Here is a 15,485-nt window from a genome sequence, read left to right on the forward strand (position 1 = left end):
TCCCCAGACATGAACGTTATTGAACATATCTGGGATGCCTTGCAACGTGCTGTTCAGAAGAGATCTCCACCCCCTCTTACTCCTACGGATTTATGGACAGCCCTGCAGGATTCATGGTGTCAATTACCTCCAGCACTACTTCAGACATTAGTCGAGTCCATGCCACGTCGTGTTGCGGCACTTCTGCGTGCTCGCGGGGGCCTTACACGATATTAGGCAGGTGTACCAGTTTGTTTTTTTGTTTTGGCTCTTCAGTGTATATACCTACACACACATTTATATATTGTAAAAAAATTCATGGTTTAAATATGAAAAATTGAAAACAAGATTAATGATGAGGAAAATTGGAAAAAATGGAAAACATTTAAAGAAGATTGAGAAATTCAAAATGAAAATTTCAAAAATGAAATTATATATATAATCGAAAAATAAAAAATGAAATGAATCGAAGCCAATGTCTCCGGCTCTCATCGGGGGGGGGGGGGGGGTACACTGACATAAACAGAACAACCTAGCTTAAAACATAACGTTTCTGAGAGTAACTTGAGCCTCGAAAAGCCTAAATAGATGCTCGATTCCCCCAACGTTTTGCTATTGTACCATTGAATTCAATAATTATAGAAAAATTGAAAGAAAAAAATATAGCCAAAAATTTTTTGTTGTCTAGGCAAAAATTAGAAACAATGATTGCAGTCAAAAAAAAGGATTTTAAAAAATAAAATGAAAAATCGAGGCTCAAGGTGCTCTCCGAAACTCTCTGTTTTAAGCCAATGTCAGGGTGCCCCTCCCCCATTAATCTTTTAAAACCAGAGACATTGGCTTCGATTCATATTATTCAAATTTTTGAATAATTTCATTTTGAACTTTTCAATCTTCATATAATGCTTTCAAATTCCAGTTTTCTCATCATCAATTTTTTTTTCAATTTTTTCTATTTAAACAATGAATTTTTACAATGTTACGTAAGAATTACGCCGCTGTGGTGGTCGAGTGGTTATAGTGCCGGACTCGTGATGCGAGGATCCGGGTTCGAACCCCACAGTGGTGGTCGGCTGAAGTTGGTTTTCTGTGGTTCCCAACTTCAAGGCGCAAATGCGAGCCGATCTCCCCGTTAAAAAGTCTCGCCACAGAGAGCAACAGTCCTACAACGGTAAATCATTCAACCATAACACTTCACTCATAGTTAGTAAAACTGGGGGCAGATGACAGCACTACACATAACAAGCATTACACAGAAACAAACTTTACGTCAGGTTGCACTACACGTACACGCACATTCCCGCATGTACCGATTAGTTGGGGGGTTCCGCGGGGGGGGGGTGCATGTGTGGTGTAGCAGTAGTAGGTAGGGGCTCGGGGATCCATGATGTTCTTAAGACAGCCACCTCGTTGGGCAATTTGCCTGTTGTGGCGTTGTATTTGTATTGTATTGTATTGTATTGTATTATACACTACGCTGTATATTGGTATATTGCTGCTGCCTATGGTAGGTGCTGGTATTGGTGAGTTTCGCGACAAAAATTAATTTATTTCCAAAATAATGTACATTTTCTCCATACATTTATATACCTATGCATGCATAAATATACTTGTCAAACCAAGTCGTCCCGCTCTGCATTTATTTTGGTGAACAAAGCTGCCATTCTTTTGACAGTATTCGCATTGAAGTATATACAGCCGGTCCTCCTCTTAGTATTCGCTGGGGGTTACGTTTTGAGGGTCACGGTTAATACAGAAAATCTGTTAGTAACACAAACCATAAACTTTTGTTTTTTAGGCAAAGAAGTAGAAAGGGGCATCCAGTGATTCTAATCGATGTTTTCTAAAAGAACATCTATATATATAAAATTGATTTTCTGTCTGTGTATATGTATGTATAATCTCTATACAAATCTACACTTTTAGATCGATCGTCACCAAATTTTGCATATATACCAAATGGGACCCGACTTGAACGATCGGCTACTTTAAAATTTCGTCAGAGCAGGGCAAGTGCTCCAAATGGGCAAAAAAACTGTCGGGCAACAATGATTTTTGGGCCTCAACAATCACTTTCCGAACGTTTACTTTGGTTACCGTGGTTCCCTAGCAATGCGTTTCAGACGTGCATATGCCTTTATAATGGTTTGTCACTTCTTTAATAGTGCCAGTACATGGAGAAAATCGTGTAACATCAGGTATTTATTGTTGCTAGGAGATATGGAAGTTCAAGCTGTTACAAAGGCCAAGTCAGCATCATAGAAATATATCTCTGTATTGAGAAGTGATGCAGTATATCTATCTAAACGCTTGATTTTTTGTGTTTACAATAATTCCAAATGATTTTTATTTAGTGCTATTGCGTAACCAGAATGCCGCCAAAAAAACGAAAAGCGATAGGATTTATCAATCCAAAAACAAAAAAAATCAGATTATCCAGGAAATCGGAGTCGTTGCAAAATCGGGAATCACGACTTTGTGAAAACCAAAGAAGAGTTGAAGTACTGAGAGCCGCCGAAACCTTTCACCAACGCCAATGTGGACGACAAAAAAACAAAAGAAGACTGTAGCAGTGAGAGTCGTGGAAGCAACGAACAGACGCAGAATTCGACTTGAGGAAAATAAAATAAGAACCGCTGCAGCTAGAGGAGAAGAAACGACGGATCAACGAATGAACCGGCTGGAGCATAATAGGACAAGAACCGCAGCAGCTAGAGAAGAAGAAACGATGGATCAACGAATGGGCCGACTTGAGCAGAATAGGACAAGAACCGCAGTAGCCAGAGAAGAAGAAACCACAGATCATCGGGTGAGCCGGCTGGAGCAGGATCGGACAAGAACAGCAGCAGCTAGAGTAAAAGAAACAGCTCAGCAGTGTCGAGATCGATTAGAAAGATACCGTAATCGTCATGGCCGATCACAAGAAACAGCATCTGACTTGAAATTGGCAGCACTCAGCTATAATCCAAACTGTAATTATCAGTACCATCCTAAAGTAGTGATTGGAAAAATAAATCAGAAATGTAATTATTGTCAATCTAAAAAATTCAAAACTGAATCACCAGGAATGTGTTGTTCAAATGGAAAAGTGAAAGTGTTGCCATTAAATGAACCTCCGGAACCATTCCTTTCTTATGTGTCGGGCACAACATCAGAATCAAAGCATTTCTTGCAAAATATAAGAAAGTACAATTCATGCTTCCAAATGGCATCTTTTGGCACAACAGCAACTGTAAAAGAAACAGGTTTCATGCCAACTTTCAAAATTCAAGGTCAAATTTATCACAAAGCTGGATCTCTTCTTCCCAAAACTGAAGAAAGCCCAAAATTCCTGCAAGTGTATTTTATGGGCAATGAAGAAATTGAAGCCAACCAACGCTGCGACAATATATCAGGAATGAGAAAAGATATAGTACTAAATTTGCAGAGACTTCTTCATAATAATAACAATTTAGTTATTTTGTTCAAAACGGCATTGGAAAAAATGCCTTCTGATGGATACAAGATCGTTATACAAGCGGACAAGAAACCTATGGGTGAACATGAGCGACACTTTAATTCTCCCACCATTAATGAGGTGGCAATAATCGTGGTTGGGAATGAATTCGATAGCCGGGACATAGTCATTCACAAACGAAATGATGTTCTCCAAAGAATTTCGGAAACGCATCGCTCATATGATGCCCTTCAGTATCCATTGCTGTTTTGGCAAGGGGAAGATGGATATCACTTCAATCTTAAGCAAACTGATCCCAACACAGGGTTATCAACCAATAAAAAAGTATCTGCCAATGATTTCTATGCATACAGAATAATGATGAGAGATCAGTGTTCAAACCACATTTTAAAATGTCGCCAACTTTTCCATCAATTTGTCGTTGATATGTATGCAAAAATTGAGAGCGAGCGCCTTCTATTCATAAGGTTGAACCAAAAGAAGCTACGAGTGGATGACTACATTCACTTGAGAGATGCCGTAGCTAGCGATGGAAATGTATTAGACATCGGCCAAACAGTCATTTTACCGGCTACGTTTACCGGAAGTCCACGGCATATGCACGAGTATGCTCAAGATGCTATGTCTTACGTTCGATCATATGGCCGTCCAGATCTATTCATCCTTTCACGTGTAATCCTGCTTGGCCCGAGGTTAAAGAAGAACTTATGGTCGGTCAAGTGCCAAGTGATAGACATGATTTGACCGCGAGAGTTTTTAAACAAAAACTGACAAAGTTTATTGACGTAATAACCAAGAGTTATGTTTATGGGGAAAGTCGCTGTTGGATGTATTCAGTCGAATGGCAAAAAAGAGGACACATGCTTATATGCTATGCTAATATGGCTCAAAGATAACATTCGTCCAACTCAGATCGACAGTGTCATATCAGCGGAACTTCTAGATCCAAAAAAAGATCCTCTGTTGTTTGAAGTCATTACGAAGAATATGATTCATGGACCATGCGGAGCCCTTAATCCCAATTCGCCATGCATGAAGGATGGAAAGTGCTCGAAAAAATATCCCCGACAACTGAGGCATGAAACTGAAACAGGAGATGATGGCTATCCTCTATACAGAAGGCGAAAACTTAGAGACGGTGGACACACAGCAAATATCAAATTAAAAGTGAACAACAGTTGTAATGAGATTGAAGTGGACAACAAATGGGTCGCACCATATACTCCACTGCTTTCGAAGATGTTCCAGGCTCATATAAATGTCGAATACTGCAACTCTGTGAAATCAATCAAATACATTTGTAAATATGTCAACAAGGGCAGTGACATGGCCGTTTTTGAGTTAGCTGACGGAAGTAGGCCAAATGACGAGATCACAAAATATCAAATGGGAAGGTATATCAGCAGTAATGAAGCAATTTGGAGGATTCTAAATTTTCCAATTCATGATCGTTATCCACCAGTTGTTCATCTCAGCGTTCACCTAGAAAATGGACAACGAATCTATTTCACTGCTGAAAACGCACGAGAGAAAGCTGCCCAACCCCCAAACACAACATTGACAGCCTTTTTCTTTTTGTGCCAACAAGATCTATTTGCAAAAACTTTGCTGTACTCAGAAGTTCCTAAATATTACACATGGGACACGTCGAGAAAAATATTCAGCAAGAGGAAAAAAGGCTATCCAGTACCAGGATACGATGATATAAGAGCAACGGACACATTAGGACGGGTCTACACAGTTCACCCAAACAATGCAGAGTGCTACTATCTGAGATTATTGCTCCATACCATCCGAGGTCCAACTTCTTTCACGCATCTGAAAACTTTTGAAGGAGAAGTGTGTCAAACATTCAGGGAAGCATGTCAGAAGCACGGTTTTCTAGAAGACGACCAGCATTGGGAGATGACATTATCTGAAACGTCACTCACGTCCTTTCCTGCTCAATTGCGATGCAAAAATTGGCTTTTTGCAATCATGCTGACAACTTGCAGCCCATCTAACCCCAAAGGTCTGTGGGGAAAGCACAAAACCAATCTGAGCGAAGATATTCTTATGCAAGCACGAAAAGCGTGTCCAGGCTTGGATTTAAACTTCACATCGGACATTTTCAATAAAAGCTTGATATTGCTTGAAAATGTATGTTTAGCCATGAATGGCAAAATTCTCATTCAGCTTGGTCTGGATGCACCATCGCAAAACATGTCTGACACTCTCGATAGAGATATACTGAGAGAAACGAGCTACAGCAAAAACCATTTGGAAACGTATGTTTCTGTCAACAAGCCCCTTATGAATGAAGAACAACGAGATGCATACAGTATTATTTTTCATTCTGTTACTGATGGAAACGGTGGCCTTTTTTTTTCTGGATGCACCAGGAGGTACAGGAAAAACATTCCTCATCAACTTGCTTTTGGCCGAGATACGTAAAGATGGTGGTATTGCTGTCGCCGTGGCTTCCTCTGGAATTGCTTCAACGTTACTGGATGGAGAACAAACTGCACACTCAGCTCTCAAATTACCTTTGAATGTGACATGGTCGGAAAATCCCGTCTGTAACATCAGCAAGCATACTGGTCAAGCCAAAGTACTTCAGGCATGCAAGATAATTTTTTGGGATGAGTGCACAATGGCCCACAAAAAGTCTCTTGAAGCACTCAACAGAACCATGCAAGATATCAGAGAAAATTCGAGTATAATGGGAGGTGCTGTAGTTGTTCTTGCAGGAGATTTTCGCCAAACTCTCCCTGTCATCCCACGTTCAACGCCAGTAACCAACTGAACGCATGTCTCAAAGCATCTCATCTTTGGAAGTACACTAAAAAGTTATCACTAAAGATAAATATGAGAGTTTATTTACAGAGAAATCCGTCGATGCAAAACTTCTCGCATGAATTACTACGTCTTGGCAATGGTAATTTTCCTACGGATCCAACCACCATGCTATTTTCTCTTCCCCCTGATTTTTGTCAGCTGTTACCGTCGCTCCAGGAAGTTGTCAACAAAGTTTTTCCCAACATCCGTGAAAATTTTAAAAACACCGAATGGCTATGCGAACGAGCAATTTTGTCACCTAAAAATGACAATGTTAATGCAATAAACATGATTATACAAAGCAAGCTTCCCGATCCCGAAGTTGCTTACAAATCGTTTGACACAGTCGTTGAAAATGATCACACCACCTACTACCCAACAGAATTCCTCAACTCCTTAGAACCGCCGGGATTGCCACCTCATAGACTGGTTTTAAAAGTTGGAGCTCCAATTATGGTTCTGAGAAATCTGGATCCTCCAAAACTGTGTAATGGAACCAGGCTAAGCATCAAGAAACTTATGGCCAACATCATAGAAGCGACAATATTGACTGGAAGTGGCAAAGGTGAAGATGTATTCATTCCACGAATTCCTATGATACCAACAGACTTGCCTTTTAATTTCAAGAGATTGCAATTTCCCATAAGACTTGCCTTTGCCATCACCATCAATAAAGCTCAAGGACAATCTCTCAAAGTTGCAGGTATAAATCTAGAAAATCCATGTTTTTCCCATGGCCAGCTATACGTCGCATGCTCCAGGGTGGGAGCACTTGAAAATTTATATGTATTTGCTCCGGAAGGAAAGACTAAAAACATTGTTTATCATAAAGCTTTAGAATGATAGTTTGTAAATTCGCAACATGCTTAAATTTTTGTAATTATGCAAGTTCGTAACATGGTTTCTCCCGCATTTTTGTAATTATGCAAGTTCGCAACATGTTTTTTCTCTCATTTTTGTTATTATACACACGTTTGCAACATGTTTTATCTCTCAATTTTGTTATTATGCAAGTTCGTAACATGTTTTCTCCCGCATTTTTGTAATTATACAAATCCGCATTCCTCTACCATTTTGGCAATTGTGCAAGTTCGAAACAGGTTCCCTTATTTATTTGTGTAATTATGCAAGTGCAAAATGTTTTTCTTTCATTTTTGTCGTTATAGAAGTTCGTAGCATGTTTTTCTCTCATTCTTTATATTGTGCAATTTCCAACATGTTTTTTCTCTCATTTTTGTTGTTATACAAGCTCGCAACATGTTTTCTTTCTCATTTTTTACCCGGGGCAACGCCGGGTATTATAGCTAGTAATATATATAATATGAACGTAACTCCTCTGTTATGTGTTTCTTCTTCATTTCAATAAATTTGTTAGAGTATTAGTATAGGGTTTGAAATGTAATAAAATGTGTCTCAAGTGTTTATAATTGTTGTGCCAGGTTTTTGGTATTTTCTTTTTATTCTGTAGATTTTGATACCTAAGATTCCAACTATCGTAGGTAAAATTTTTTTCTTAGACATTTTTGAGGTGATTTTCAACATGGCGTCCAAGATGGCTGCCATTCACTGATTTCCTTAATATTCATGGCACACGATTGACCAGTATGTCAATGTTTTTGGGGTCGAATTTAGAATCAAAATAGGCGGGCATTGTGTGTGTTCTAGTGTCTTCTAGGCACTTCAAGTGTTTTACGTGATGTGATGCACAATAAATATGAATTGCATTATATATAGTGTTTTAATTAACCAACTATACACACCAACAGAAGTTTTTAATGGAGTAGCATAAGTAATTGAAGATGTTGAACAAAATCATTAAAAGCAGAACTTGTATGTATATACTGTATATTACATATCTGCTTCTGAATCACTATTGTTGTTGTTGTACTGATATTGATTACTCCTTTACATTGCGTTATGGGCATCTTTTTCCTCAGCCACCTCGTTGGCATTTTGTCTGTTGTGGCCTTATATTTGTATTTGTAGCGTTATATCCTTGTAAGAGTTATCAATATTTTTTTTTTATAAATATATAAACAAATAATAACAGTTTATGTTTAGCAATAAAACGGTAATGCTTTTAAAATAGCTTTCACGATGTATAAACTATAATTTTATAGGAAAAGAATTAAACTAGGAATAAGAATTTAATGTCCGCCTATTTTGATTGTAAATTCGTATTTCTTGACCTCAAAAACATATAATTCGACATACTGGTCAATTGTGAGCCACGAATACTAAGGAAGTCAGTAAATGGCAACCATCTTGGACGCCATGTTGGAAATCCCCTCAAAAATGTCTGATGAAAAAAATAGTAGGCTACTTAAGATATTTGTAATCTACGTATCAAAATCTACAGAATAAATAGAATATATCGAACTTTCACAAAAATCCAGCTGGAAAACATTTCAAACCCTACTATATAATGACAAGGCTTCCTCCAGAAATTTTTCTACCTGTAAAGAATATATGCTATTGATGGGTCTATGTTGGAAAAAATCCACTTACCGATTTAAACTTACGAAGCTCTTCTCCCCTTGCGCTATGTTGCTCGTCGATTTCTCTTCTGTCAATTTGTGAAAATTGCTGTTCATTAATTCTACATTTCATTTCATTTCATACCGTGCACCGCCCAGGCTCTATCGAACATTGTCAATTTTTGCGATTGCCCGGATGAGGGGGCTGGGCGGTGTCGGGTGCTTTATTATTCACATTATTAAAAAAAAGTATATACAGATTTAAATATTTCTATTATACAATTTATTTCGATGAGCTCTTATGATGTATTTGTAGCTCTATTGAGCTTGAGCCCTTTGCTGTTCTCTGTATAATACAGATTTGATTGTTCTCTGTGGCCAAGCGCTAGGGCCTGAACCACGATTTCCCTCGTTGGCTCGTATGAGTCTCCGCCGTGGCCAAGCCAGGTCCTGGACCACGCGTTTTCCCTCGTTGGCTTGTTGGCTCGGGTGAGCCCTCCGCTGTAGCCAGGCCAGGACTTGGACCACGTATTCCCACGTTGGCTTGTTCATTAATTCCGCAATTTCATGTCCATATCATTGAACCCTTCTCCATTCACTTGCTGCGCTAACGTGACAATGTCTTTTATAATTACTTCTGCTGGCTCCGTACAAAAGAATGTGTTCTCGGGCACACATTGTGGCCATAAGTTCTTCACAGGAGTTTACTGTTCCCATCCACGGCTCTAGCAATGAAACTAATGGCAGCAACGAAATTCATCCGTGATTTCAAGACGTTTCCTGCATTTTTATCCTCTTCAATCGCCTGCACAATCGCCATTCCATAATGTGTAAGTGAGCCATAAATTTTCGCATAATCATTGATCAAACAACTGAATACTGGATGTAGGGTTACGAGACACATAAAGGACTTTAAGCTTACTATACGTAATGTTTACAACTTTTTTGCGTCTTTCAGAAACATTTTCAAACGTATTAGAAGTTTTTTTTTTTTTTTTAACTTTTAGTTAACTTTTGCAATTTATATTTTGTTCCAACGGGAGAAATAATAAGCATTTTAAAGGAAAAACAACCATTTTCACAAAAACTGGGGAAGAGACAGCAAATATCAAGGGCCAACTGTACCCAATGAACTATAGATTGTTTAATGTATATATTCATCTGATTTGGCGCATCACTTATTACTTCACATCATTAAATCATATTTCTGATTTTATTCTTTGTATCGATTTGCTTTATTTTTTAGGTGAAATGTGTGTTTAATTTGTTTTTTTTATCATAATTTTAATCGATTTTATTATTTCAAATTGAATTCCGTGTTGTCTAATTTGTGATACTTCATGTTATATTTTGTACCAGATACGGTTCCTTTGAATTAACAATATCATTTTCCAAAAGCAATGAATGTTGAGCTTTTATAATATGTTGAGCTTCATCTTTTTTTAAATGTGTTTTTAATCATATTAATATTGGGGTCACATAAACACCAACGCCAAACTGTAATCACATAGAGTACAATCGGCACACAGTATCCGCGCAAAATATACAGCATAGGTTCTGCCACTGTCCCGCGGAAACCTGGGGTTCCTCATGACCAAATGCAACGGAACCCAAAGAGTTTTCAAAGAAGAAAACGTTCTTGTCACTAACTTTCGCCAAGTTGTTCTTTATTTTGAATTTTAACGGAATAGTGTCGTCTAAAAAAGAAAGTCAGACCATTAGTCAAATACAAATACAAATATACAAATACAAATACAGCGCCATAACAGGCAAAATGTCAACGAGTGGCTGATAAAAAGATGCCCATAAAAATATGGATGTCATATATTTCAAAAAAAACAGCAACCCAATTAAAAATGCAATTAACTCAAATTATAAACAATATATACACATGATAAAATATTATACAATGCCCATAAAGAATACTTATGGTTGTCTTATTCTAAGAATGGATAGCTTCTCGATTTACCCCAACATGTTTATCGTATTTCTTTTTAAACGTGTCAATGTGTTACAATTTACTACTCCGGGGGTAAGCTATTCCATTTATTAACAACTCTATTAGAGAAAAATTCCCTGCGACACCATAACCTTGCATTGTCCCTCACCAATCGATACTGGTGTCTCCTTGTAAAAGCAGTCGATTGGCGGTGTACTAAAAGTTCATGGTCCATCTTATCCATCCCATTGAAAATTTTGAACACTTCGATCATATCTCCTCGACACCTGCGTTCATCCAATGTAAACATATTCAAAAAATGAAGTCTCTCTTCGTAACTCAAGCCCCGTGTGCCAATAAGGACACGCGTAGCTCTTCCCTGCACCCCTTCAACCAAGTCTATGTCCCTCTGTAGGTATGGTCTCCAAAACCTTACAGCATGCTCCAGTCAAGGACGAACTAAGACTCGAAAAAGCGGAAGAATGACTTTAGGAGAACGCGAAGAGACCTTTTTGCAAATGAGACCAAGCATTCTATTCGCTTTTTTGACCACCGCTGAACAATGTTCAGAAAACTTAAGTCGCTCGTCAATGAGATTCCCAAATCGGTGACCATAGTTGCATACGGGATTGTGACACCATTCAACTCGTAAGAGAACCATGGGTTGTTCGAACCAAAATGAGCGACCATGCACTTATCACGCTAAACGTCATGCTCCATTCATTTGCCCATGCTGCAATCCTGTTTAAGTTGATCTGGAGAAACTCTCTATTGATTTGATTCCCGATTACCCCCATTAGCTTCGCATCATCTGCGAATTTGCTAACAATACCATCGACACCCTGATCGAGTTTATCGATAAAAAGTGAAAAAAGTATGGGGCCAAGGACACTTCCCTGAGGAACTCCACTTGTGACGTCTGTCCAACCAGAGAATTGCCCGTTCACCATAACTCGTTGCGACCTATCTCTTAACCACAATTCTATCCAATTCAGCAAGTTGCCCCCAATTTCAATCTCGTGTAAACGCTTCAAGAATTTGCCATGTTAGACCAGTACGAATGCCTTCTGGAAATCAAGGTAAACAACGCCTACATTTTTGCTCTTACCCAAAGCCTTAGTCACGTGATCATAGAAGCAAAGGAGGTTAGTTACACATGACTTCCCCTTCCTGAACCCATGCTGATTATCCGACAATACATTATTCTCGTCTATCCACTTCACAAACTGCCTTTTGATGATAATTTCCAAAATTTTCGAGAGGGAACTCGTCAAACTCACCGGACGATAATTTGACACCGCTTCACTACTACCCTTCTTGAATATCGGGACAACGTTAGCAAGTTTCAAATCTCTTGGGACGATACCTTCAGCAACACTACTCCTGTATATCTGTGCGACTGGCCCCAACAATTCATTAGCACATACCCTGAGGACCCTGGGATAGATATCATCTGGTCCTGGTGATTTGCTTGCACATACATTTCTTAGAAGATTTAGGACCTCCACGTCTTCTACTTGAATATCGTTGACGGTTTTATTACCCCATGCAACACCCGTATATCGAACATCATTATCTCCATTAAAAACCGACGCGAAAAAGTCATTGAAAGCACTACACATGCTTACATTGCTCTCTACCCTAGAGCCTCCTATCGAGATGGGGACAACTGTCCCCTTACATGCATTATTGACGTATCGAAAAAATGATTTTGGGTCAGAGCCAATGTTATCTGCCAACCTAGATTCAACTTTCTTTTTACTATCCCTTATCGCTTTCTTCAACACTCTTCTTTTATCAGTAAACAATGATAGGTCACCTCGTCCACTTTTGTACCCTCTGAATGCCATTTTCTTTTCAAGATAAAGGTTACTCACGCTATCCGTGCACCATAGGGGGCACGATGTACAAACACGCTTTTTTCTAACAAAGAGTATGACGTCGTGCAAACAGAGGACAGCTTCGTACTAAATTCTTCCCATTGACTTACCGTCCCTACTGATTCCAACCGGTCTTTGAAATCTTCCGCTAACCTTCTTCTCAAAACATCAAAGTCAGTTCTCCGAAAACAAGGAACCAGTCTTTTGTTATCAACCTTACCCGAAGAAAATTTACAGTGAAATCTGATGATACGATGATCACTGGAAGAAAACTCTTCCCCCGTCGAAACATGTTCAACTAGATCCTCAGAAGAGTAGAACTAGTAAGAACTAAATCCAAATAGCAGTACCACTAGTGGCTTCTGATACATGCTGATACAAAAATTTTCGAGCACCAACTTAAGAAAGTCTCTTTCATACTGATCGCTAGATGAAAGGTTCTCCCAATCAATACCTGGGTAATTGAAATCCCCTAGTATGATAACCCTCTTACGGTTACACATGTAGGAAATTTCATCATGCAATTTGGCGATGTAGTTTGGAACCCTATTCGGTGGATTGTAACAAACACCAACAATAAGTATATGTCTTTTGTTCTCAAGCTTAACCCATATAGTTTCAATATCACTTCTCTGCACGTTACACTCTCTAGTCTTCAAACAGGATTTCACGTATATCAACACTCCACCCTCCTTTCCTATCAGATCTATTTCTCAAAAAAGTATCGTATCCTGAGATGTGTTAGAAAGATTCATCCCCATCGTTTGCCCAAGATTCTGTAATGGCTATAAGGCCCAAGCCTTCCACAACTATCATAGTTTCTAAAGAATCTTTCTTATTACCCAAGCTCCTGGCATTTATTAACACACATTTTAATTTGCCCGGTGATTTAGTGTCAATGGAGAAGCCATTAACTAACCCGCATTCCCGACTACGTGGTCTCGGAGTAAAAAACCTGACCTAAGACTATCGTAAACCTCCCAAACTCCCCCTCTTATTTAGATGGATCCCATCCGAACGAAGGCACCTATCGGTTAATGCGGGAAGCTCCAAGAACGTGACCCCAAGTAAGGAGCAAATGGCCTTCAGGCCTATATTGAATTGGTGGATCCTATTCCTATACCCCCTACTACCCCTTGGCAGCACTGGAATCACTGCCACATCTGAACCCCCCTCCCTAGCGGATAATAGTAAATCCCGGTACTTTGACAGAGACTCACTAATATTCGCTCCTACCTGATTTGTTCCCACTCACAGAATCACCCGCAAGGGCAACTTTCAGCGATGAAAAACGTCTCGAACGTTACCAATGTTCCCCCCAGGAAGACAACAGCGCTCGAAACCCCGAAAATCCCTACATACTCGGTTCCCAGGTTCCCCTACCATAGAATCGCCGATGATTGAACCCCTTTCCCTGTCCCTCTCTACCTCATCCACGACCACCCATTCGCCCTCTAAACTGTCGTTGTTCGTGGAGATTGTTTCTTCATCAACAGGTGGCTCGACGACCAGAGGCTCCGTTATAACCGGACCCTCTAGCACCCTAACTTTTTCCCGTAAAACTTCAACCTCGAGTTCCAGCCTTTTCCTATCCAAGCACCCTTTACAATTGAAACTATCAGCTACTATACCCCTAGATCAGGGAAACCTGCCGTCGCAAGCTCTACACAACACTAGTTGAGGTCCAGGCATACTAACACTATTGCTAAAGCTAGATAATAATAATAGTTAAAAAGGGGAAAATGAAAAACGTTAACAGGAAATTAAAATAATGTAAAATACAATACTATGCGAAATATATGTAAGAGATTTTACGAAAAAATCACGTAAAATAGAATGCTCAACGCTAAATCACGAAGAATAAAATAAATATGTATATAAAGAATAGAACACACTCTAAAAAAAGTATTAAGCTACAAAGTACTATTTTTACTTATTAGAATTAGCTAACTATCTCAAATCACACTAACACTACAACTATAGGCCTAAGTGGAAGGAAAAACAAAGTTATTGATAGAACCTGGGAAAAAGTATACACTGTTTGTCAACCCTAACGTCCAAAAAACCTACGAATTTATATCAGAGAACGAGAAAACGCAAACCTGGCAAAAATTCAATGAAAATGAAATGCGAACGAGAAAAAAAAATTTAAGTTGATGGAAAATACACAACGAAAATTCAAAAAATTGAGAGCAATATACTAAAAAAAACCACTTATCTCGCAATCCAACGTGCGCTAGAAAAAAAAAGATACGCCGCAGAATATGACCCAAAAATAAACACGCTAAGTAAAACTCACGTGAACGAAGAAAAACACAAAGAAAGACACAGGCGCACCGACGTGACGGATAATCCTTCGGTAATCCCCCGGTAACGGTTTCGGATAAAACTGCCACTACTTTCGGATAAAACTGGTCGGTGAACGGAGCGCGATAAAAGCACGTCCGTTCCCAACCACGGCGAAGACCCGTGCACGGCACGAAGGCATAATTTGCGTAAGGGCTTTCACGATGAGATCTGACACAATGATTTATGGAAATAAATATGTAAATTAGGAGTTTGTGCCTAAGTCCTCTTTTATTTCACCCTGAGGCTAAGATGCTGTTGAGGCAGTCGCAGGGACACGGTTTTTTATGGATAAATATTCAAAAATTTGTTGAGTTCCACAGAACAACCTCATTATCATCAAGAGATCCAAAGAATAACCTTATAACCAGGGTGGCCATACGTCCCGTATTTCTCGGGACAGTTCTGGTTTTTCTTGTTTTTCTGGCAGTATCAGATTTTTTTTCAAAAATGTCCCGGTTTTACCCGTTTTTTGCACGAAGCCTATTTGAATTTTTATTCTTTACTGAAGTCAAAGATTTAAATTACTTTTCAACTGATGTTACATTATAATAATTACAACTGTAAATAAGAATGTTTATCTCATGTAT

At 39.0% G+C, this 15,485-nt stretch overlaps 1 protein-coding gene across 1 annotated transcript; it reads left to right on the top strand.

Annotated features, from left to right (window-relative positions):
- Positions 1–4,243: 4,243 nt before the first annotated feature.
- LOC149072059 (uncharacterized) lies at positions 4,244–5,869 on the top strand. Its single transcript, XM_089248020.1, has one exon. It carries the CDS (start codon positions 4,244–4,246, stop codon positions 5,867–5,869), a length of 1,626 nt encoding a protein of 541 aa, XP_089104146.1.
- The last annotated feature ends 9,616 nt before the right edge of the window (positions 5,870–15,485 follow it).

This window comes from Pholcus phalangioides, unplaced genomic scaffold (assembly GCF_987345545.1).
Source record: "Pholcus phalangioides strain wild (caught in Gottingen) unplaced genomic scaffold, Ppha-v1.0 ptg000018l_1, whole genome shotgun sequence".
Taxonomy (NCBI): Eukaryota; Metazoa; Arthropoda; class Arachnida; order Araneae; family Pholcidae; genus Pholcus; species Pholcus phalangioides.

Bases quoted from the DNA above. Each gene is read 5' to 3' on its own strand.
- LOC149072059 (XM_089248020.1), top strand. From the start codon at position 4,244: ATGGGGAAAGTCGCTGTTGGATGTATTCAGTCGAATGGCAAAAAAGAG.